General features: G+C 48.0%; 1 protein-coding gene across 1 annotated transcript in view; it reads right to left on the reverse strand.

Annotated features, from left to right (window-relative positions):
• Positions 1-2,004: 2,004 nt before the first annotated feature.
• The window catches only part of LOC147663542 (sodium/calcium exchanger 1-like), a 126,769-nt gene continuing 103,108 nt past the window's right edge, over positions 2,005-25,665 (reverse strand). Inside the window, exon 6 of the mRNA XM_086950376.1 lies at positions 2,005-2,381. Within this exon, the coding sequence (XP_086806502.1) occupies positions 2,005-2,381 (377 nt within the window). The remainder of the gene's footprint in view (positions 2,382-25,665) is intronic.

Here is a 25,665-nt window from a genome sequence, read left to right on the forward strand (position 1 = left end):
AATGAGTGGTGGGGACTGCTACGGTTGATGTAGTAGAGCTGGGTTCATAGGAGATGATTTGAAAAAGAGAAGTAGGATGAGGCATATAAGTGTTCTATACTATGTCTGTGCGTTTGTAGACGAAACGGGAGGTATTACAAAACAGGTAACTTAGCACCTAAAAATTGAGACCCTCCCGGGTGAGCAGCGCACTTTAAAAGGCCCTGATTGATTGATTGATTGATTGATTGATTGATTGATTGATTGAAAATCAGGGAGAGAGTGGCATTGTTTGTGATAGAGGCTGGCAAGCCTGAGCCAGATAAGAAAGGAACTGGTGAATCTGATGACCATAAATAAAGACTGCCTAGAAAAGGTGTCTAGAGCTTGCAAGAGAGTCATGAACTGTGCTTGGAAGAAGAGTAGGGGTTGCATATCCCAAATATCTAACCTGGCACGCCACAGGGAGTCATCTGGCAGAACAACTAGAGGCGTTGTGGATTGTGCCATCCTGGGAAAAGGCTCCAGAAACTGTAAGGGTTTGAGAGGACAGAACTAGGTGTTGGAGCAAACCGGGTCTTGGGAGGAGGTAAGGGGTACTTTGTAGACTTTCTCTATCAGGCGGGGGCCAATTGGTGGAAATAGGCTCAGAGGATATTCGGCTTATCTAAGAAACACTTGGCAAGTGACACCTGGGAGGATCCCAGTTACTGTAAGATCCTCTCACCCAGACCACTTCCATGGGCTACAATGGAGACCCACCCAGGCCATCACCCTTCCTGATGCTCCTGCTCAGGTTTCTCCATCTGTCTGTGCAGGGATGATGTTTACCTCGAATTCTGCACCACTGTCATGCAGAGGAGAATTCTAAGATGGCCAACAACGAACAGCGCTGTGCCTTGGAAGGATCTTTGTCACCACTTACATGTCCGCACCAGCCTTGTGAAAGAAGTGGGCTCTGGTGCCTTAGCCCCTCCCCAGAAAGTCTCTCCCCTTGGGATGCATTGTGCTGTGGGCACTTGACTCTTGGTGGCCCATTTACGAAGTCCTTGTTGAGAGACAGCTGCCATATCTGAGTTCTGAAGTCAACAAGACGGACAACAACTTACGACACTGGACGACTCTGTGGTCTTTGGAACAACATCAACGGTATTTCAGCACCCACTTGTTTTCTGAGTGTAGAGCTGTGAAGCTCCACTGTTTCCAACCACAGAGGCATCTCTGGAAGCACAGGTGTCAGCTCGGGCTTGGGGTCAAGTTCATGTGTTGTTCCAACATTGTCATAGTTTTTTTTCCCTCATTCTTTCTCTCTCCATTTCATGTTCCACTTCCATTTCATTATTGTTTTTCAATATATTTTCTCTTATTTTAAATCAGTTTGTACTTTGTGTTTACAGATTAATACATTCTTTCTCGTTTAGTTCTTTTTCCTTTTTTCCTTTTCTATTTTCATTCTTTCTTTTTTGTCTCTTTTGTTCTTTCATTCTTCTTTTTTTCTTCCTTTGTTTATCTGGATGAATGTAGAATGTATCCCCTCATTCAGATGCTGCTTTTACCAATAACAGACTTAAGTCTCTTATTACAGTTCATGATAGGCACATAACCCCCTAGCCCCACATAAAAAATACCCACAAAACACAAACGGACATGACACATATGCACATACTCTTTGTTCCATAAATAAATTCTTCCCCCAATCCCTCCCTGCTTGCCCCCCTATATTATATGTGCTATCAGCCTCCTTTCATCTAGTTGCCTTGGGATGGGTGGTAACTGGGTAGGTGTGGCCCAATCTGAGGACACCTGGTAGCCTGACAGGTTCTAGATCACTCACCCTCTTCAAAGTCTGGAATATGCTGCATATTATAGTTTCGACAACACTTCAGGTTTGTTCCTTGGCAATTCCACATGTTTCCCCTACTCCTCATAAAGATGGAGGAGTAGGGAGGATGGGAGAGATCATTGTCCTGCTATTGGCCTACTGCGTCTGAGTCTTTGGTCTTCATGCCCCATCAGCTGTAGCCTTTAGAATCCCTTGACGTGGCAGTAGGCCTCCAAGGATGCCAGCAGGATGTAGGTTAACCAGACAAGGAGAAAGAAGACCATGGTGAGGGCCTTGGCAGTCCTCGGGCCCCCAAGCTCGCCCCCGATGGATGGGCGCCGACGGTACATTAGCACCCCAATGCTAACGAAGGCGAAGATGGTAAAGAGGGTCACAGAGAAGGCAAGGGTACCTGGCTTCACTAGGAAAGGCTTGCCCTTGCTGGCCCAGTACACTGCAGCGATGGTCCAGGCCACACCAATGCCCAGGAAGACATTCACAGCGTTGCTGCCTGTCACATTGCCGATGGATGCATCTGCGTATTGGTCTTGGACGGCTGCCACTTTGCTGGCAAATGTATCTAGAAGAGAAAAGTGTAGGGTTGAGTTGAGAATTTAAAAAGTTGAATCCAGGTGTATATTCCCATTGACAACTTTTGAAAAGGCTTGCATGCATCTACATGATTGACGAGCAAGGCCACATCTGGAGTTATTAATTTCTCCTTATTTTTGCAGCACACACAGAAAGAGCAAATCACCATTATTGATTGTGTATATGCAGGAAGGTATCCCTCACTGCACATAAACAATCGCCCCTGCAGCGCAGGCACCCTTACAACATGGGGGCACGGTGCTTGCGCTGCCATGAGCTGCCATGAGCACTTTTGAAAAAATACCGGGAGTCTCTCCTTTCTTTGCTACCTTGTAATGTCTCGTACATACCTGTATATCTGTCTTTTTACCAAATCCGGTTGAGACATTGTTGCTTATAAACATGCGCTGGCGCTAGGCAGCTTTTCTAGCGCCAGCACTAGGGGAAACACAGGGGCTGCATCATATTTTTGTAAATACGGAGCATCCCTGCATTTTGAAAATGTCAGAGGGCGGCGTTGCCAAATTTTGCATAGTAGCGCAATCCGCCGTTTTCTTGTACATGTGTCCCATTGTGTCATTTCCCTAAAACACCCCTGCTTTCGTGATTTGATGACGGCATTGTCATCTCAGTTTTTACCCCAAGGAGCTGCTTCAAAAACAAGAGGCTGGAAGGCTGGCTTTGAACTCTACTGAACTTGTTATGATAAAAGTGTGACAAAGTAAGACAATTCCAGTCGACCACTCGACATGGTGAGTAAGACATGTTACGGTTGATTGACTGGTCAGAGGTATGCAATTCTTTGGCAGATTCCTTTTGATGCCCATGGCATTTCTGCAATGTTCTTGCCCTTTTAAATGTCTAGTGTCATCAAGTCTCGCAGAAAATTATAAAGCGTTGGCAGTGCCGCACAGCAGAGCTGCAAATACATGGGTACGGGATACAAATTCTAGTTACTTTCCGAATAACATACAGATTTCTATTAGATTTATCCCAGAAACGATGAGACAGAAAATAGCAAGCGCAAAAATATCTTAACATTCTCTCCGACCAGACATAATTCTAATGTTCTAAAATGTGGTGCCTGGTGACAAGCAGAGGAACTTGTGAATGCATAGCAATTCTGCCCTCAACACAGGAAACGTTGTAAAGAATTTTTAGTGAAGCGCGAATTCCGCTGCAGTGCTGAAGGTTCTAAAGAACCAATGGAACCATGACGGAACGGTTCCGTCATAAGCACAGGCCAACCGACGCTCATGACGGAACCGTTCCGTCATGAGCATGGAAGGGGTTAAAAGTAGGAAAGGTGGATATGTCTCGACTACTCACTGAAATACATTTTGGGAAAAAGGAGAATACATAAAAAAACAAATACAGCCCTCAAATGTTAAATGAATAGTTATTCCGTGCAGTGGGGCACAGGGATATTTAATGTTGTCATCTAGTTTAAAAATCCATATGTTCCAGGTTTTGATAAATGCTATTGGACTAACGAAAAATAATATCCCCGTAGTTAAGTACAATTAATATCCTGATAGTCTCAAAGCAATCTCAATGTAGCGAAGTTAGAGATAGGTCGGTCCTTATTTTACATACCAAATAAATCTGAAAATGCATTCCTGATGTCCAGTATTTATGCCTGCCTGGCACTTGTGGGATAATTGGCACATTATAAGGAGACATATGGTCATTTTAATGTGTTTGGCAACTTTCCACGTATTTGTATTGATTTCAGGGACACTTGAGGGCAAAATTAGCATCAGGATTGTTGATGAATGTGCAGAAAAAAATGCTTTGAGCTTGAAGACACTTGTGTTGGCTTTCTCAGCAGCTGTTTTACAATTTATGGCAATGTTAATCATTTGCAGTGGCGCAAAGCTGGCACAGAGCAAAGTTGCTTGATCTGCTCCTTTGCATACAATTGTCACGGCAGTCCCCAATGTGCATTGTCAACCACTGTGATTGCAGTGACTCACAAACAAGCCCTGGGGCATGCTGCTAAGAATGAGTGAATATGGATGTGGCCCATGCTAGTGGCTTGTGGGAAGACTCACGCCTGCCTCATAACCAACAAACATAAATGCAGGTAAAACCATGTGATATCATGAATTTCTTGGGTCAATTAAGCAAGTAGTGCTAATACCCCTGTGAGTTAAAGCGCTGTGAAATGTTAAAATGCCAGTAATTATGAGTAGGGCTCCCGATTTATTGGTATTTATATTTTTGTCATGTCTGTATATATCCATATTTATTTTTTGCTAATTTTACCTGCATTTATCTATATTTATTTTTTGTTAAAAAATGTAGCTGAAATGTGTATATTTCTGCATTTATTCAACCAGTTAATGTAAACTCGTGCCTGATCGGCTGACAGGTTTCCATGATATGATAAAATACGCACTTAAAAGAAAACATGCACATTTTAGTATCAAGGTTGTGCAAATCTACTGCTGTTTTAAGCCTCTTTACTCAAATTCCTTTATTTTTTTAAATCCCTTTGCCAATCATTCCACACAGATTTTGGCCTGGCATTCATAACTGACAGCATTTAGAGTCACCCAAGAACAGCCCAATTTCCGTTTTTATCCACATTTAAAAATAAATACAGACAGGAAAATAAATGGTTTTCTGTCTATTGGTAAAAATCTGTAAAAACGGAAAGCAGGGAGCCTTAATTATGAGTAAGGGCCACAAGTAAAGTATACTTTAAATGCAGGCTAGTGCCAGCAGCTGTCAGCCCTATATCTTGAAGACACCACTACCATCCCCCCATTTCAAACTTGAGCAGAACACTCTCCGCCGACACAGTTATCTGCAGAAAGGAAGCAATGTTTTATCGAATGAAGAACCCATGGCCACCCTTGTGATCTGTCACTAAATGTTGTTATTCTTCATTAACAGTGACACGCCAGGGAAACCCAGCAATTCTCGCCTGTTTTGATGTAATCACCTTAAACATTTAAAGAGAGGGAAGTTCACAGAGCAAGAGTGCAGACCCACACTGAGAGACAAACATGAACACAGCACACAAGAGTTGACAGAATGTGGATGGAGAACAAGAACTGTTCTTCTTGTTTGTAGTTGGTCAAGAAGGGATTAGGAAGAAAAATTGCTTCTGGTGCCGAAACCTATTGCGATGGGTGTAAAAATCTGCATTAGTGAAGGAAAGCTTTTACCCCTGCATTGTAAGTGGGCGTTCCTACTTATCACTCCCTGAACAGATTATAAATGAGGTCTCAGAAAATGAAGTCTAGCACAGAGAAGTGTGCTGTAAGGTACTAATTCCAGGCAGCTTACTTTCGAAATAGAGATCTAGAGTCGTAAAACAGTGGTAATGGGAAAATTTTCAGAGCAGCGTTGCCAAATATCGCCCATCAGTCATTCCCTGTGTCAGGATACGTGGGTGGTTTACGTTGCCTGGGAAATACACTATGGGGAGAGCATGACCTGGTCTAGTAGTGCAGTTGATCATTTGGAACCAGAAGTTCTGTGTTTTAATCCCATATTCCCCACCTGCCCATATTATGATCCTGGGTAGCCACCTTATCTGCCAGAGTCACTGTTCCAGAGAAGACGGCAAATTAATTTGTGCAGTAAGTATTACTAGGCCCAGTGAAACACCTATGGGTTCAGGTAGACCATCTAGAAGGATGCTATATGTCACTAGTTTTGAAGGAGTTTCACACATACTCCCTTTTAAAGCAAAAGAACCCCACTAGCACCAACTGTTTTCCAAAACAATAATCCAAGAGTACGTTAATCCAACCTATCCATTCCTTCTAACAAATTTCACACTACGGACCTGGTCAAAGCAAGCAGGCCTGCCGGCAGCCGTTCTGTCCACTACAACCCTTCAAGACAATTCTTCTAACTACCTCTGCTGCCATACCAGTAAGAAAAATCATCAGCAATTCCTTAACTACTGGAATATTTCCTGAAGATCTCAAAAAGTAATACACATACGCCCATTAATAAAGAAAAAAAACCTGGACCCGCTTAACCCTGACAGCTACAGACCGATTTCAAATAGACCGTTCCTGGGCAAACTGATAGAAAGAGCAGCATTTGCCCAGACATCAAAATTCATTGAAGATAATTCCATACTTTCAGACTTCCAAACAGGAATCCGTCCAGGAAGAGGCACAGAATCTGCCCTTGTTGCCATCTGGAATGACCTTAAGAACACAGTTGACTGGAACGGAGTTGCTGCATTACTTCTCTTGGACCTCTCAGCTGCCTTTGACATGGTTGACCATGACACGCTAATACAATAACCTGGGAACACTGCTTAAATATCAAAGGAAGTAAGAAACCTCAGAATTACCATTGACTCCAAGCTATCAATGAATGCCCATGTGGACAAACTAGCAAGATCAAGTTTCGTTACTATAAAAACTCAGCAACCCATCTTCCCCCACCTGGGATTTCAACAAAATGTCCAGGCTACTATCTCTCTTGTTCTGTCTAAACTTGATTACGTAACAGCCTCTACCACGGATCATCTTTAACAACTATGAAAAGACTACAGCGGATTCAGAACTCTGCTGCCATACTACTCTCACATATAAAGCCAAAAACCCACACCTCCCCTGCCTTGAAAGCCCTACATTGGTTACTGGTTGCCAGAAGATTTACATTGAAGGTACTTTGTATCACTCACAAAGCGATACATGGAACAGTAGGGCTCTTCACCAGGAAAAGAATCACCAAATACATTCAACAAAGGAACCTCTGCTCTAGAGTGGCATCTCGCTTCAAAATCCCACCATACAAGAAAAAAAACATAGGTGGCACATCCTTCTCTGTTCAAGGAGTCAAAATATGGAACTCTTAACCCCCAAACATAAGATCCAGAGTCAACTACCTTATCTACAGCAGGCTACTCAAGAGTTGGCTCTTCCCCACATAACCACCATATGCAAAAAGAAAAATACAGCATATCCCTCTGTATACAAGCATTTATCTTTAAATGTTTTAATTAAACCCGTCACGCCTCCCTCCGCGAACTCATGCGACCCCTCCACCCGGCCCCCCACCCGCGAGTCATGCCGGCAGCGACTGACTGAAGGGTAGCGTAACAACAAGAGGCCATTTTCGGATTTTTCAAGCTCTGTTCAGCAGAAGAGCGTTCACCAACTGTGCGGAAGAGCCCTGGTTATGGCATTTATCATTTGAAATTTTACGGATGTTAATGTTACGCAAGAGGTAGGCATTATTTAGTACAACATGTCATAATATGGCACAATGAAGATATTCAGCTGAGGGTGAAGGGAGTTAGGCTCAGGGCTAGTGTGGATATAGTCTTTGGACATGCAAGCCAGTAATACTGTCTAGGTTAAACAGAGAGGCTTGTTAGGGAGACCTTGGGGCAGGCAGAGGCAGGATCTGTACACATAGGGTTTGAGTTGTCCATGAGACTCATGGATCCCTTTCACTCCCAGCCACTTGTATGCTTAGGTATCTCAAGAAATGTATGTGACACCTGCAGAGACAACAAACTATTTGAGCCTTAGTAAAGCTCCAAGACAGCCGGCACAGCTTCAGCTAACTTGCATTTGTCCGTTACTCATTACAAGTGTATGGTTGTAGCATCATGTGAATGCTGCATTCATTAAAGCAGCAAACAGCTCCAAACACTGCTATACCTTCTTGATCAGAGCTTGCAGAGCATTCTGACAAAGTGTTCCATTAAATATGATATTCATGTTCAGTAGTTAGCCAAGGGTGGTTTGGTCAGTCTGCTGATGGAGTAATATAAGTGGAGGTGGAAAGTGATGTAGTGCTTTAACTCCATATTACAAAAGCGCCCCGGCGGCGCCCAGGGCGTATGAGATAGTTTTGCATGCCTCAGGGCCACTGTGGTATTACAAATGGGCCACAGATGCTTGTGCCACCCCTTCTGTAATACCGATTGCACTGCCCACATAAGGCGCCAGCGATATCTTCAGGGGGCATTCCCTCATTCGCATGGGGGTGTGGGCCATGCAAATGAGGGACTCCCTTTGCCTCTGCGCCTGAGCCGTATTACAGATGTGGGCTCAGAGGCAAAGAAGCTCTCAGGAGTCGCATTGACAGTGACTGACTCTCATTGCACCTCCTGTGAGCAGATCTTTGGAGGGGGAAAGGGGGTTCTATAGACCCCCCAGACATCCCCTTGCAGGTGCACTGACTGCACCCACGTTTACCCATCTAAACAGTCACTGACTGCACTCGCCTGCACCCGTCTGCATAGTCATTGACTGCACCCGCCTGCAAGTGGATCTCTAATCCCCTTTAAAAGTGCAGGCGGGTGCCATCTGCACTGTGAAAACACAGAGCAGCTTCAAAGGAGCTGCAAAGTTTTTCAATGGAATGCGCTGCACCCAGGGAAGTGCGAGTTCACGGCTGCCGTAAGAATACGGCGCTTTTTCATTGTTTGTACTAAGCGCACTTTTAAAAAGGTGCGCCCGGTGCAAAAAAATAAAATTTGTCTTTAGTGCAATAGGGCCCTGGTTGTAGTAACATGAAGTGCTCTCAACATGCTTAGAGGACTTCAGTGCATGCCACAACCAGAGGGTGTTGGCCCTGGGTTGTCCTCAGAATGGATTAGCTCTATGAAAGGTGGATGAGCAATCTCTTGGTTTGCTTTTTGATCTGCTCTCTAAGGAGTGTAAGTACATGTTAGTGGTTGGCTTTGTGATGATTTGTCTGCTATTTGTTTAGTTTATGTTGAAACATGACCAAATCGGGGTTCACTGATTCCGGATTTAGATAATCCTCCATTTTGGGTTTGTAAAATAGAGGGGCTGGATTTTTTTTTTATTTTTTTTATTCCTCATTCTGCAATAGAGTGTATTTGGAGTTATCAGGGACCCGCTTCTCTGCTTTCCGAACCTTTACAACCGCTGAAATTGGGGTATCTCGCCATACATGTTTTCAGAGTTGGGTCCCCTTACGTCGGTAACACTTTCAATAATTTTCAAACGCAGTGGGGGAGCTGATCCCCTTGGCCACTCACACAAGCATCATGCTTGTAAGTTTATTGCAATTGCATAATCATTGGAAATGAGTAGGCCTTCACGTGTTTGTGTTCTAAGTCTCCCAGTTAATTAACAAACTTGGAATCTTCCCACATCTCCCAAAAGTTATATTTCCTGCTGGGTTTCCCTTTCCTGTCCCACTTATTTATTTTATTTATGGAGGCCACCCATTTAAGTGTGTTGGGGGGGGCTGGTCTTATCCACTTAATACAAAGTTCCCTTTGTGCAAGCAGAATCAATATAAATAACAAGTTCTCTTCCTTTCTTGTTAAGGATGTTACCCCCTCTTGCCTACTGACCCCAAAAATAACAAGATCCATACTTACTACAATAGGTCTTCTCAGTACCTTTTCTAAGATTTTGCTCATTTCCTGCCAGAAGCCATCAAGCTGGGGGCACTGCCAGAACATGGGCACGTCACCTGCGCTTAGTACCCCACACGTGGGCTGTATTAGGGCCACACCAAAAACTATACATTTAAGGCCATTTAGAGATGACGTTTACATTGGGTGCAAAAACACTCTGACTCTACATAGCCTTTGCACTCTGCAGCGCTTGATTTTATGTTTTTGGAAACATTTCTATTTTGAAATTTCATATGGGTCATGGTCAGGTGTATTATAATGTATTAATAAAATACATATTTATGAAGATGTTAGGAGGTGGACAGGAGAGCCCCGGGTAGTATAAAGTGACGTAGCTAGACACTTTTCCACACGGGGTGAGCCTGTATGTAAGAGCGGGGGGTGCTGGAGTCACAGTCCGCCACCCCCAAAACTTGTGCCGTCTGGGCGATCCGCCCCCCTTTCCTAAGCCACTGGTAGTATATTTGATTGACCTATGCTTTTATGGATGTACATTTTACACTGAATAAAGCTGTTTTGACTTGACTTGATTGACCTAGAATAGTTTGAGAGGTACTTCTTGCTCACCTACTGAAACCACACAATAGGAGACGGTTTCACCCTTCAAATATTATACCTGAAAGTTACAGAACAAATAGCAATGTTAATTAATATCAAACTATAGCTCATACTTTCCCATGTTACCCTAAAATATTGTGATATTTTCTTTTTTTAAAATTTTTTTTGAAAACCTTTATTTGAGAAAACGGATGCATACAAATACGGGCCCACAACCCGGAGGCCGGCCACGGAGCAAAACTGGAAGGCACCATTATCAATTAAAGGCACGGAGTGGTTAAACAATATTACCTAAAGCTGCAAGTCAATCATGTTATCTAACTAGACCCACTCGGCATAGGATCAATGAAGGTTAATTTTATATATTAAAGAATAAAGGATCGGTTGTATAGATAGTAATCTGGTGTACGTGGCGGGGAACGAACCAAGTGTTTCATTTAAGTACAGCAAAAAAAAAACAATAATCAGAAAGGTCCAAAGCATGCAAAGCAGAGGTTTGCTTACAGTTCCTCATTGTTAGTATCCACGCCCGATCACATGTACCCAGAGACAAACTGAACAGCGTTATCGCAGTAGTATAAGCCATCAGGGAAACAGATAAGTTGCAATCATTATACATCCCAACCCAAGAAGTAAGAAAACAAAAATACTAAGGAGAAAAGGAAGTAGGGGGGACTCCACGTTATTGTACCCGCCCCACGGTGGTAATGGCGATCAATAATACAATTAGCAAACGTACATTGGGGACGGATCGATTACTTCAGGAGAAACAGAGCCATGAATATCACATTACATATAGTACCTATTCCTCCCCTCTCAGTAATTCACCCCGCGGGGTTACGCACGGTCGTAGAGATCCAAGAAAGGGACACAAAAGAGCCATAGAAACAAAGAACTACCCAACAGACCCCAACCCACCCGACCCACCCTGCACCCCTGCAGAAGGCTACGGCCTACGCCCCCCAGCAGCGTGCCTGTCGCCCTAATTATGAACCCGAAATATAGAAGAAGATAATATAGAGAAACGGAAAAAGAAAGAAAGAAAGAAAACCTGAGGAGAGGAGCCTTTTAGCGAATGGCACAGCCTCCGCCCACCTACGCCATAAGCGTGGCCCAAAACGAAACTGGCAAGTATTCAGTAACACTTAGATAAGTAGGAATCAACAAAGTATCACAGTTTAGGGCAGTCCATAACTCTGTTCACCGATTAGTAGTCCACCTAAGTGAGAACCGGGTTCATCCTAGTCCTCTCTTGGCTAACGTCGCAATGTACATCGATCCAGTGGGCGTAGGAGATGGCGGTGAGAAAAGGCCGTGGAAAAGTTGTTGGACGGTCAATGGAACCAGCAAATGAGACCCCCTCTCACGAGGGCAATGCAGAAGCTGTTCACGGCAGCCGTGTATACCGGTGTCAATGAACACCAGCGGTTCCATCCGCTCACATGTCGAGTCATTGGTTCCCAAACCAGAAAGCGGGGAACAATCAACGACCACACCGGGCCCGTCCACGTCCTCCAGAGCTGACCCGGGAGCAATGGCGGCCATTACATCGCCCTGCACCCAAGAGTCCCGGAGCATGGTCGACCTCCAGTTATTCAACGCTTGCAGGACGTCTCCAATCGTGGGTTCCAACTCACCGGTGCAGGCCCAAGCGGAGCACAAGGGCAAGAAATCGGAATCCCGGGACTTTACACAGGACATGGCATCAGCCGCCATTTTGCGACGATTGCGCCGTCTATTCGGAATTATCTCCAGGGGTGAGCTCAACAGTAGAGTCCCGGCGGGATCCCCTTCAAGCGCACAAGCAGCACCCACAGCGCTAAAACAAGGCAACCAAATGAGGGGGACCCGCCGGTGACACCGCTCTGCCTGGATCACTCTCCACCACCGAGCGAAGCAGCCTGGTACGGCCGAGCGGCAACAAAGGGGGAGCCACCAAACACGGCGTCCCCAGCCCACAACTTGCCCCACACCACCTCTGGAGCACCGGACGGTAGTCCCAGGCGCGTTCAGTTGCCTCCGGGCTCTTCCCACATCGGCATCTTCCGGCCGGCCCCGGCCTCCACCCGAGGCCGCCGTTGACACCGTCTCGCTGGCAACTTGCTAAGGGCGAGGCCCCGGTATCAGCCCCAGGGAGGCCGCACTTTCCGGGAGGACGCCGCCACGAGTCCACTGAGCACCGGACCCACCAGGATGGATGGTAAGTGATTGCAGAGCTCTGCATAGAAATTGTTGTCCGTTTTGGGCAGGATAAGCGACAGGATAGTCGAAATTAGGCAGGTAGGATGGCGGAGCCGAGCTAACGTGCGGCCATCTTGTTGTCGAGCTTGGCTCCTCCTCTATTGTGATATTTTCAATATATCTGTGTTCCGCACTTAAGTACTAAATATTTGCTATTGTTGTTTTATTTGTACTTCAATAATACTTTAAAATAGGGGACCCTGGCCTGACAGGACATGATGTGAGATTCATTGTAATAAGCTCCTATGGTAGATAGGAGCCCCAGAGTATTTTTTCCTGTACCAAGCACAGGTCTAAAGTTCGGAGAGAGAGTGGACAACCCAGTGGTGCTGATAGGGGCGAGGGGAACATGAGTTGTCCCGTGGATGCTCCCGATACTCAATTCCAGACAAAAGAAACGGAGCGGATACAGTGGCATAGCAAGGTCAAGTGGTAACCGGTGCAGAAAATTTCTTGTCAACCCCCACATTGAAATTATTAAAAGAAGGAAAAATAAGATACTTAAAGCTTTCTGTTTTTTACTTTACTGTGCACCACTCGTTTTAAATAATATTATTTTTCCCCAAAAAGTGTTGTGAGCCCCCCCCCCCCAAAAAGAACATATTTTTGCTATTTTGTCACGCCCCCTCAGTGAAGACACTCAGGGCGGCCCGCACCCACCGCACCCCACTTCCTACGCCACTGCGCGGATAGACTTACAAGATGATGGCTGAAGGATGCTGAGAAAGAGAGGATGGATACAAATGGTGAACAGAGCTGAACAGAGGGCCCGAGGTCTCGATGTTTGGTGCGGACCAGGGTATCGGTGGCTCCTACAACTACAGGTGGTGTCTGGGGCCGCACGGGAGAGCACCCTCTATTTTTTAGTGACTCAGGGGTGAAGGCCGGACCCATGTGCAACTGCGGACGCAGCGGCGGAATGGAAGTTCTGGATCCTTAAAGACACAGACAACATTTCCCATGACCAGCACGCCAGCGGACAGGCAGCAGGGGCATGATGGGGTGCAAGGGTGAGCAAGGGGATCGGAGCTGAATGGAGAGGCCGGAGCCCGGCTGACTTTTGTTGAGTCGAGGCCTTGCTGCTCCTACAACCACAAGGGTGCCATCCGAGGCTGTGCTGGAACAAATCCAGCCGCTGCACAACTCAGTGGTGAAGACCAGGCTCTGGTGTAGTTGTGTATGCAGCAGGGGTAAGTTGCTAAGCGGACCTTGCAAGACACAGGCAAGGCCTTCTCCTGCTCTAAACAAACCAGTGGATGGGCGGAGGGGGTGCGGCAGACTGCGACGTGAGGAGGCTATTACCCCCGCCCCCAATGTCGAGGTGTATCCAATACAATTGCTAGCACCAGACAAGTGGATAACGGGGGCAAAGGAGGAGGTACTGTGCAGAAGATAGCACCTGTCCAGCGCATTGGAGAATAGACTATATGTGGTAGGGTCCTTGGTCCTAACTATGTGCAGGGTGGGTTGAGCAGAGGACAAGCTGCATTACCCCTGGTTTGATCACTGTAAATACAATTAGACTGATTTCTTCCCCCCACCCTCCTTGCCAGTTGATGATTCTAGGGGATATGGCCAGGGAGCGATTGGGAAGACCCGTGCAGTGAAGAACAGGCCCCAGGGTGTAATGGCGGAGTTGGAGGATTGAGCACAATTGAAGATGGAGTGATCGGCCTCCTTCCTGGTAAAGCACGCAGCAACAAATACTGTAGCTATCATGGACACTAAGGTGGCGTTGGAGGTCTATATTGCTGCAGTGGTAAAGGAGAAGGGTATCTTGAGTGAGGGTCACAAAAAGTTGGCTGGACAGGTAAATGAGACAGAAACACAGCTGAGCACTGTCCAACCAAATGGCAAGGGCCTCACGTCAAGGTGCTCCGCCCTGGAGAGAGAAATGAAAATGCCGGCAGGCTGCCTGGAAGATACAGAGGGAAGGTCCCGCTATCACAATGTGAGTCTGGTGGGGTCCGGGAAGAGAAAGATCCCAATACAGAACTGTTTGTGGAAGAAAGGCTGACAGAGACTGTTCTACAGGGGCACAGGTTCTTCTCAGTCACGAGAGCCCACAGAAGATGGGCGACCCCACCAGTGCCAGGGGTGGACCCGCAGCCAATCCTAGCCCACCTGATGAGTTTTATAGATGGGGATGTTATATTGCAGGTATTGCAGAAGCATGCCTCTTGGGTGTTGTGCGGCCACTGAGCCAACCTATATATCTGGACATTACCACCTTGGTCCGAGGCAGAGAGGGACTTTTGTGGAAATCCAAAAAGTGCTACACCAGATGAACTTGAAATATGTGCTAATTTTCCCAGCAAAATTGTGTATGGGGACAAGGCCACTTCCTACTAATGGAGCAAAAGCCATGGAACTGGCTGGAACAACAGGGCTTGTGAGTGGTCGGACCCTCTGCCCCGCACACAAAGCGACATCGGATGGCAACCGGCACTCACCAGGCACTGGAAAGACAACAGAAACAAGGCCTCACCAACAAAAGAGCAAATCAGTGCTGAGCAGCTAGAGGTCAAGCACTGCAGCAACACTTTGGACAACAGCAAATGGAGAGCACTGGTCTCTAATTTAGAGGGCAGTGAACTCGAACGTACAGCGACAGAGCTGTGCACACAGGAAGGGAGACTACCGAAGTTTACCCCAATGTCTGCTTAGGACCTCGGGTAGGGGGACCCTTGAGGGCAGTGGGCTGCAGCTTACCGGCAGTGCCCATATGGGTGAGCTTCTTAAGAAACAACTTTGCTGCATGCAGGCGCCCACAAACTATGGTAAGTCCTGGGTCACACTCCGGGGCTCCAGAGGGCGTGGAGAATAAGGGAATAAGTTCTGAACCAAGTGACTGAGGCCTTCACGAAACAGAGGAAGTGTCTGCGGCTCTTACACATACCATGAATTGGGGTGGGGGAGGAGGGTCGGTTATAGGACCACAGTAAAATAGGGTGGGTGTAGTTTGAGGGATAGTTTCAAACATCTGGACACTACGACACCAGGGTGGCCACTAGACAGGTACACAATGGCACAGTGTTAGAGTGGGAGGCGATACGTGGCCACCGTGACACAGAATTTGATGGAACATTAATGGGCTGGGGCACATGGTGAAGAGAGGCTTGGTCACCAAGGAGCTCAGCGGATATAAAGCTGACATAGTGTTTCTAGAGGAAACCCACTTGCTAGATGGTCAGCACCAAAGCTTAGGGAAAGGAAGGTATAGAACTGCATGTTATGCACACTACCCCTCCGGATCTAGGGAAGTGGTGATTCTCCTTTAGAAAAAACTACTGTTCCACGTGTCTCGCACGTGGACTGATACCAATGGATGCTATGTTGAGCTGATGAATGAGAGGGCGAAACTATATTGCTGCTCAATGTGTATGCCCCACTGGGACTCCAGATGGCCATGCTTCCAATACTAGGAAACATCCTAGCAGATGTACCAAAGGCACTCACAGTACTTAGAGGATTTCAAACTAGCTATGGATACATATCTAGACAGGATGAGCAGCACAAGACATGAAGGTGAGGCGACACTGGGGAAAGCTAGTGGGGTTTGCAGAGGCAATTAGACTGAGTGATATCTGGAGAGCACTTAACAGGCAGGATAGGGGTTACTGGTACTACTTGAACGCACACGACCTGCAGTCCAGACTCGACTACTTCACTCCATGGGATGCGCTACACAGGTTCTCAGAGGCCATATACCTGGTATAGGGGATTAGTGACTAATTCCCCCTGCAAGTCATATTCACTACTGACAGACCGAGGGCACCCCAGAGAAAAAGTGCATACCTCGCTAGGCAGAAGCATATCTATGAAGCAGGGAATAAGGCAGGTAAACTGCCTCCCTGGATAGGAAGTTAGGAAAGGGAGGGAATGCTTGTACGAAAACTCACTATGGAGTCAGGGGAGAAGGTGAACAGAAGCAAGCAAATAACAGAGGCATTTGTGAGATACATGGAAACATTCTATAGTACAAAACTACAGACCTCGGATGAGGATGCACTTGCTTTAGTAAATGATTGCCCGGTGCAGCGTCTAAGGCCAGACCTGGGAAGGGGGCTGGAGGCCGATATATTGGTGACTAAGTGGCGCTGGCAGTGGGACTAATGAAAACCAGGAAGGCCCCAGACCTAAAATGGCTTCCCATTGATGTCTTCTGCAGACTGAACAAAAGGATAGCAGTCCCCCTGCACTCGGCATATATAGAAGCGTTTAAAATCAGGGAGTTGCCAGAGGATATGAGAATGGCAACAGTTGTTCTAATCTAATCCAGTAAACCAGAAAACATTGAGATGGATGCGACCCGTACAGGCCGATATCTCTGCTAATTTGCAGATACTAAGGGCCAGATGTATCAAGATTCCGTTTTGTGAATCCTAAATAGCGATTTTTTGCGAATTGCTATTTAGAATTCGCAAAACGGAATGTATGTACAAAATCGCTATTTTCTAGCGATTCCTTATTCTTTATTTGCGAATTCGCAAATAAAGAATAATTTCCAATGCATTCCTATGGGCCAGGAGGCAATAATTCTGAAATTGCGAATTCGCAATTTGCTAATCGCAATTTGAGAATTATTTCAAGGGTGCAGGGGTGTCTCAAAGACACCCTGTTGCACCCCTAAAATTTACATGTGTGTGCATGTGGCACTGTCACATGCCACCCTCACAAATGCCAAATAGTTCATTTTTAAAAGAAATCGCAAATTACCACCAAGTACAAGTTGGTGGTAATTTGCGATTTCTTAACTCAAAATCGCAATTTCAAAATGGGTCATACATATCATTTAAGGAATCGCAAAATTTTTGATTCCTTAAATGCTATGGCAAATAAGGAATCGCAAATAATTGCGATTCCTTAAATTGCGATTTTTTCATACATATGAAAAAATGCAAATCGGCCGTTTGCGAGTCACAAAGGCCTTGATACATCTGGCCCTAAAATCCTGGCAAAGTGCTAGCAATGAGGCTGCCCGCGGAGGGGATAGATTTAGTACACCAGGATCAAAACGGGTTTATGTCGGGCTGCTTAACCAGACTGAACCTGCAGCGGCTCCATAAGAACATAGCCATGGTAGAGACTCTGAGAGTCATTGTATTGTTAGATTGCTATAAGGTCTTTGACTTATTAAAATGGCTCTACCTGTTTGGGATCCTTGCTAAAATGGGTTTGAGCCTAAATACATCAGGTTGATAAAACTACTCTACGATAGACCCAGAGCCAGACGGATACTAAATGGTTGTGTTTCCTGACGTTTTGAAGTGGAAAGTGGTACCAGACAGGGGTGCACACTGTTGCCAATGATATTTGGGTTGATAATATAGGCATTGGCAGAATGGGTGCGCATAGATGGCCAGATATAGGGTTGACCAGGAGGTGCAGGATGGGAGTAGCGTATTTTACTATATGCAGATGAAATTCTACTATACCTGACAAACCCAGACCAGTCAATTGTCCGAATGCGCAATATCTTCCTGATCTTTGGTAGGTCCCCTGCTCTAACTTTGCCATTAATTGGGAAAAGTCCCTATTATACTGGTGGGGGATGGGTCCTGGATGGTATTCTGCCTCTGCCACTAAGGATGTAGCCCCAAATGTTCAAGTACCTGGTGATACGGATCACTGAAGACACCGCCTCTAACTATGAGGGAAATTTGTTACTCATGGTTAAGGGACTAAGACACTGGCACATGCTAATGCTTTCTATTATGGGCAAGGTGGCAATGTTTAAAATGATAGCTTTGTCCCAACTGTTTGGCAGCCTCCAGAAGAATCCGTTCAGGATCCCTGATGCTCTTTTTCTCAAGGTGGATGTGCTCGCCGTAATGTTCCTATGGGCGGGGGGTAAACCTGTATCGCCATAAAGGTCCCCCAATGTCCCAAATACGATGGGGGCATAGCTCCTATGAACATCAGCAAATACTACAAGGCGTCACAGGTCAGCGTGGTCAATGATTGGCCTTATGCGGACTGGGATGACCCAGAGATTTGCCTAATAGGCAGGGAATGGGTGCCCAGATCTATTTTCATATGCTATATGAGAGGAAGCTGTACTAACAGACGGGGCTGGCGACAAAGACAGTAACAGATATTTGAAACAGGCTGCACAAAGAGAGGCGGTGGGACAAGAGGCTGACCTCCACAACACCCTTATGGGCAGGGTTGTTTGGAATACGCAGAGTTTCACTACGCAGATTCTGCGGAGTTGCAGAAAAAGTCAGTGATACTTCTAAGTGAGTACTGCGTGTGGGCTGAGTGAGTAGACTCCTGCCCAGTCATGCCCAATTGATTTCTTGCGGTCAATGCATATGAGGCAGGGTGATTTACTTTTATTTATCTTCGCTGCAGCAATGGGACCAATCATCAAGCGGATTGCAGAACAAAGGCCGAAGGAAGGAGGCCACTTGCAGCTCAGCCAAACCTCCTATTACTTTTAAGTTTAAAGTATTTTATTCATCATGACACACCAAGACAAATACACATCATCATGGAGCAACCTGCGTCGGCCAGAGAACCCCAACGTTTGCAAAAAGTTATTAGGCATAGGCCACATATGGTAATCCAGCATGGCAATAGAAAGAGTGCATTGACCCAGTGCGACACAACATTTCAGTACAAACACCCCCCCCCCCCGCCCCAACTCCCAACTTCCCCAGCCTAACTCCCCCCCACCCTCCCCACCCCGTCGTCCAGTGCACTATCTTCATCCAATATGTGCTTCAAGGCCACAGTTCACGAGGAAAGGGGTCTCGTACCAGTTCACCGGTCAGGTGCCAGCGGGCTCGTAAGCCGCAGGAGGTGGAGATATCTGGGACAGGTTAGTTCTCTGAACTCAGTGAGCAATAAAGAATGGAACGGTTGCCAGAGTTCATTAAATTGTGCTATGTCCCCAGCCACCATGAGGGACATTTTTTCCATACCCAGCACGTGCCACAATCTGTGTAGCCAGCCTGTGATGGTTGGCGGTGTGACAGTGCGCCAGTGTATCAAAATATTCTGGACCGCAGAGCCTAGGGCGATGGCAATTTGCCTACCTCTACTGGACCTGAGGGGATACATTAAGTCATTTGGGAGTCCTAACAGGGTATATGCAGGGAAGCGCGGGAGCTCGATACCAAAATGAGAGTCTATTTCATCCAGCACTTCCTTCCAGTAAGTGTCCAAAAGAGGGCAGTCCCATAAAATGTGCGTAAGCGTACCCCGATGTCCGCACCCTCGCCAGCATGTGTCTGCCTTACTGCGGTTAAATTTGTGGATCCGCTCAGGAGTGTAGTACCAATAGGTGGAAACTTTGGTGAATGTGTCAGTGAGGCCCATGTGATATGCCGAGTGACGCGCCCTATAGGAAATATGGTCCCACTCCTTGGGGCTCAGTATTCTCCCGAGTTCACGCTCCCATCTCTCCCTCCCCGGATTGTGGAAGTGTGTTGAGGGTAGTTGTAAAAACCTGTATAGATCCGTGATTAGTTTCGAGTCTGACGTACGGGACAACAGCCACCTCTCACACGGTGAGAGAAGTCCATCCGCCGTTTCTCTCACTTGTGGTTGAAGAGCCCAATATCGGGCCTGCATATAGCGGTGCCTCTCGGTCTCGGGAAGAGAGAATTCCTGACGGAACTGCGTGAATGGGATGACCCCCTCAGGGCCATACATATGACATAGAGCTCTACACCCTGCTTGCTGCCAGTGCGTAAAAGCCCCCTTCTCCATTCCGGGGGTAAAGTCCGGGTTGTCTGCTAACGGCGAGAGCGGCGACGGAAATGAGGTGAGGTCATACTTAAGGTAAGTAGCGTCCCAGACCCGCAAAGGCACCCTAGTGATAAAGGAGGCGTAAAGATTCTTAGGCCGATGGGACCGGTGCAAGAACGGTATCTCCTGCAGAGGCCGACCCGCCACCACCTGGTCCTGGAAAAGCCAATGCTTATCCGACTCCCATCTGCACCATTCCACAAAATACCACAGTTGCGTTGCCTGAAAGTATTTATGGAAGTCGGGAATGCCCAGACCTCCTGCCTCAGGAGACAAAAGGGAGAGGGCCCTGCGCATCCTGGGTTTTTTCCCTTGCCAAATGAAGCGCGCCACCTCTGACTGCAGCTGTGGGATCCACCCGGCTGGAGGCTGAAGCGGCAAAGCCCTGAACAAATAAAGAACCTGCGGTAAAATCGTCATCTTATTGGCAGCAATCCTTCCCAACCAAGAGAGGATAACGCGGTTCCAGCGGCCCAGTTCCTCTCTGATCTTTGCCCCCAGGGCCGAGTAGTTAGCTGAAACCATAGCCGGTATCGTGGGCGCTATCTTAATCCCCAGATATGGTATCGCTTCCGATGACCAGAGCAAGGGGAATCTATTCTGTAGATACGTCCTGGTGGCCGGTTCCAGGGAGATATCCAAAGCCACCGACTTCCCCACATTCATCTTAAAGCCTGAAACTGCACCGAATGCGGCCAGCTCCTCCACACAAGCCGGCAAGCCGACCGGGGTTCAGCTAACGTGAAGATGACATCGTCAGCGTAGAGGCTGATCGCATGCGTAAAGCCACCCATCCGTATCCCCTCCACAGCCGGGTTAACTCGGACCCGTTGGGCGAACGGCTCCATGTATAAAGCAAAGAGCAAGGGCGAGAGTGGGCAACCTTGCCTAGTGCCTTTCTCAATGTTGAAGGCCGTGGAAGTGTATCCATTCACACGGACCACGGCTGTTGGCTCTCTGTAGCAGTTGAGGACCATGGAGCGGAACTTCTCCCCTATGCCCGCCTTCACCAGGACCTGTTCTAGGAAGGGCCAATGCACTCGGTCGAACGCCTTCTCCGCGTCTACCGCCAGCATCATTCTCTCTCCAGGAATCCGAGAGGCCTTCTCCAACAGGTGGACCACCCGGCTTGGTGTTGTCGACCATCTGCCTCCCTGGGACGAAGCCTGCCTGATCCGGGTCAATTAGAGTGGGTAGGTGGGGCGCCAGGCGACTGGCCAGGATCCCGGTATAGAGTTTTAAGTCTACATTCAAGAGGGATATCGGTCTATAGGACCCACAGTATTTCGGATCCTTCCCCGGTTTAGGGATGACCGTGATGGAGGCTCGCAGGAGATCAGCCGGGATGGCTCCAGGTTCCGCAAAAGAATTAAAAAGGCGGGTGAGGACAGGGGCTAACGATGTGCAAAATGTTTTATAAAAAAGCGCGGAGTAGCCGTCCGGGCCTGGCGCTTTGCCATGTTTAAGTCTGGCAATGGCCGACACCACCTCCTCTATTCCAATATCCCTATTCAGGTGGTCCGCCTGCAGAGGTTCCAAGGACGGCAAGGTGACCGAATCCAAGTAAGAGGTCGTGGCCGCTACGTCTGGCGGGTCACCGGCATAGAGGTTCTCGTAAAACCCCCCGAACACGGCTGAGATACAGGCATCCTCCGTTGCCACTCTCCCTGCGCGGTCGGAGATCTCCTTTACTAACTGGCTCTGACGTGCAACCCGGAGCCTATTGGCCAACAGCTTGCCACAACGGTCTCCCCCTGTATAAAAGGCATGGCGCAGCTGGAGGGCCGCGTATTCTGCCCAATCCATATCCAGGGCTGCCAGAAGCTTCCTTGCCTCTTTGAGCTGTCGCCAAATCCTTGGCACCCCCGTCCTACGATGGATCAACTCAAGCTACCAAACCCTATCAGTAAGCTCATCTCTCTTGGCACTTCGCTCCTTGTTTTCAGCTGCGGAGATCGACAGAAATTCCCCCCTGATGACAGCTTTCAAAGCTGCCCACTCTGTGGCCCGGGTGGTGTCGGCATTATCATTGTGGGCCAGATAGTCACGGAGCACCTTTTCAATACGGTCTACCACCACCTTCCTATGTAGCAGTGTATCCCGAAGGCGCCAAGTCCTGGAGGGATGAGTGGCAGGGGGCAGACATAACGAGGCCTCAACCGGAGCGTGGTCCGATAAGGATAGTACCCCCATGTCCGCCGTGGAGACCAACGCCTGCACTGGTGATGTAACTAAAAGATGATCAAGCCTCGCAGAAGTCTTGTGCGCATGGGAATAATATGAGTAATCCCTGTCTGTGGGGTGCATATGACGACAGAGGTCCAGAAGATCTACCTCTGCAAGCCGTGCCTTACAGCAGGCCGAGAATTCCCCGACCTGCGGGGAGCGCTGCGCCGATCTATCTACAGCAGAGTCGAAAACCATATTAAAATCCCCTCCGAGGATAATATGTCTGTCTGGCGAGGCAGTGATATCCTCGACCGCTGACAGCAGGAAACGTTCCTGCCTGTCGTTGGGGCTATAGAGGGAGCCGATCGTGAACGTAAGTCCCCCCACCTTGAACCTATGCGTCAGCAACCTGCCTTTCTGCTCAGCGAACTTGTGGAGATGCTCCCCCTTAAAGTGTCTGGCTACCAGAATCGCCACCCCTGCTGTCTTGGTGGTGCAAGAGGAGAAGAACTGGGTTGGAAATTTGTGGGAGCGCAGTCTATGCGTGTCCTGTGGCAGCAAGTGCGTTTCTTGAAGGAGGCATATATATGTCCGCGTGAGCATTCTCCAACAGGGAGAGCACTGCCCGTCGCTTGACGGGATTGTTCAGACCCGAACATTCAGGGTCATGACTTTAAAAGTGTAAGGAGGCATAGTGGATAGTGTATGTGAAAGCGTGGCCACTCTGTGAGGAGGCCGTGGAGGGTGTGTGCACCCACCCCAGCTTAAGTAACAGAACGATGGGTAGGAAATGGTGTATGAACCTACAGCCCTCTTCGCTAGGTAACCTGCTGCATGCTGCGAACCCCAGTGTGTCTGTGGGCTGCACCGTGCACTGTCCAACCTATCCTTCATCTCCGCATGCACACCCCGTCCCCCTCTAGCCAAAACAAGGTAAAGAAAGGCAGCTAAAGCAACAAAAACCAGCTCGGTGCACTGGACGACCCCTCCTCCCACCCTGACACCCCCACACCCCAACGAGACCCCCCCACACCCCAAACCCCACTCCCACCTCCCCACAAACTGATTCAAAGGAACCATTGTCCAAGTCCGGCCCATAGCTGGCAAGTCTATGGAAAGTCACAGAAGTGGACGTCCAGCCACCACGCAGCCCCCGCTTCCCCCCCCCCAGTCCCACGGGCCCCCAAACCTGCAATTCCAAGAAAGCGATGTCGATCTCCCCCTGGAATTCTTCTTAAGCGGTCAGTGCAACTTCACCAGTCGCCGTTTCTCTAGCAACTCCTCTCACTGCACTATCCATTTCCGCCCGGATAGTAGGCGAGTCAGGTCTCGCAGAGGAAGCTGAATGCCGGCGGCCAGGGACCGATTGCCAGACATCTCTGGTGACACGTCTACGGTGTGGGGTAAGTGCGTCCTCGTCAGTTGCAGTGATGCCCAATACCGCACAGGTGTCCTGAAGGGAATGCAGCTGATGCAATGTACCGTTCCAGCGGAAGATGAGGCGGAATGGGTGGCCCCAAGAGTACTGAGTGTCATGCTCTCGTAGGAAGTCAGTTGCAATTTTAAAGGACTTGCGTTTCTGTAGTGTGACCACCGAAAGATCTTGGAAGAGGGTCACACGATGGCCCCTGAACTCCAGAGAAGGTTTGTCTCGGGCCACCCGAAGGATCCTTTCTTTTAAGGGGTAATCCGGCTGGTAGGCCAAAAGGTCGGGAGGGGACGCCGGGGATCTGCGCCACAGGCCCACCTTATGCGCCCTGTCGATTCTGACAAGAAAATCGGTTGGCTCATCCAAAATGTCTCTGAACAGGTCCTGCAGGTAGCCCGCCGCAACCTCCCCTTCTTCTCCGAGAGGCACACCCCGGACCCGGATGTTGTTCCTCCGGGAACGGTTCTCAAGGTCCTCCACGTGTGATTGAAGATCGATTTGTTGGTCCCTGAGCCGGATCACCTCTTGCTGAAGCTGCGTGAGTTCTTCATCTCGAGCATGTCCGGCCTCCTCTATGGAGGTCACCCTCTCTCCCAGGCCATCGACCTCCCTCCGTACTTCTCGAACCTCTCCCGCCACCTCTTGTTTCAGTGCCTGGAAGTCCTCTCGGAGGGAGCTGAAGAGCGATTCAAGAAAGGACCTGGTGACTGGCGGCTCCACTCCTTTGGGAGCTGCCCGACTGTCCTGGGGAGTGCTGTCCTCGATCTTGCCGCGCAGTGCCTCTGTTCAGCATATCCGGCAGGGTGCGATCACCCTTCTTATTCCCTTTATTGCCGGCCATTCTGAGCAATTGATCTGGTTCCCCAGTCACCACCGGAGATATCAGCGGCCGCTGCTCCACCGGGCCACCAGCTGGTCGATCCTCCCCGGTGTCCCGAGTCCCCTGCGTGCGTATGCCGTCGCCCGCTGTCCGCACACTCCCAATCGGGATGTTCCCTGGGAGGCCAACCCCACGTGCCGGTCCCGGCCCAACCTCGGGCAATGAGGGCGGGGCGGTTCACCTGGAGCGAGGCACCACTCTTCCAACACTCCGAGCCGCCCCCGTGCACACGACCACTTCTAAAGCCACACCAATGTCGTCCACCACCACTCGGACCGGGTGGGAGCAGGACCTCGCGCTCCGTGATCATTTTTTTTTTTTTTTTTTTTATTTTTAAAATTTTTTATTTCCATAATTTGCACAGTTTACACATCATACAATTTATACATTACATATACTGCATTTCATATTATTTGCCTATAAGGTAAAGCATGGGAACACGAGAATGAAAAGCCAAACACCAAAAAAAATACAAAAACACAAAAGAATAGCCCTTAGACTTACTGAGACCCCATATTCTCTTTCCATCTAGTTATGGGTTCCCATATTTTTAATCCTCTCATTTTACCCCTTATCCCTTTTCTGGAATAAATAGGCTTCTCCAAATTGTAGGCTGCTAACAAATTAGCCAGCCAGGTTTGCATGGTGGGTGGATTTTTATCTAACCATGCTCTAGCTATAGTCAGTCTATAAACTGCAGCAGCCACAAAAATAAACTCTTTATGTGGTGTATTTCCATCCTGATCCAACCCCAACAATAATACTGATGGTGTAAGGGTTATACGTAACTTCAAAGTCCTATTTAAAAATCGTTCAACATTTTCAATCAGTGTGCACAGCTGTGGACAAGTAGC

Source organism: Lissotriton vulgaris, unplaced genomic scaffold (assembly GCF_964263255.1).
Source record: "Lissotriton vulgaris unplaced genomic scaffold, aLisVul1.2 SCAFFOLD_958, whole genome shotgun sequence".
NCBI lineage: Eukaryota > Metazoa > Chordata > Amphibia > Caudata > Salamandridae > Lissotriton > Lissotriton vulgaris.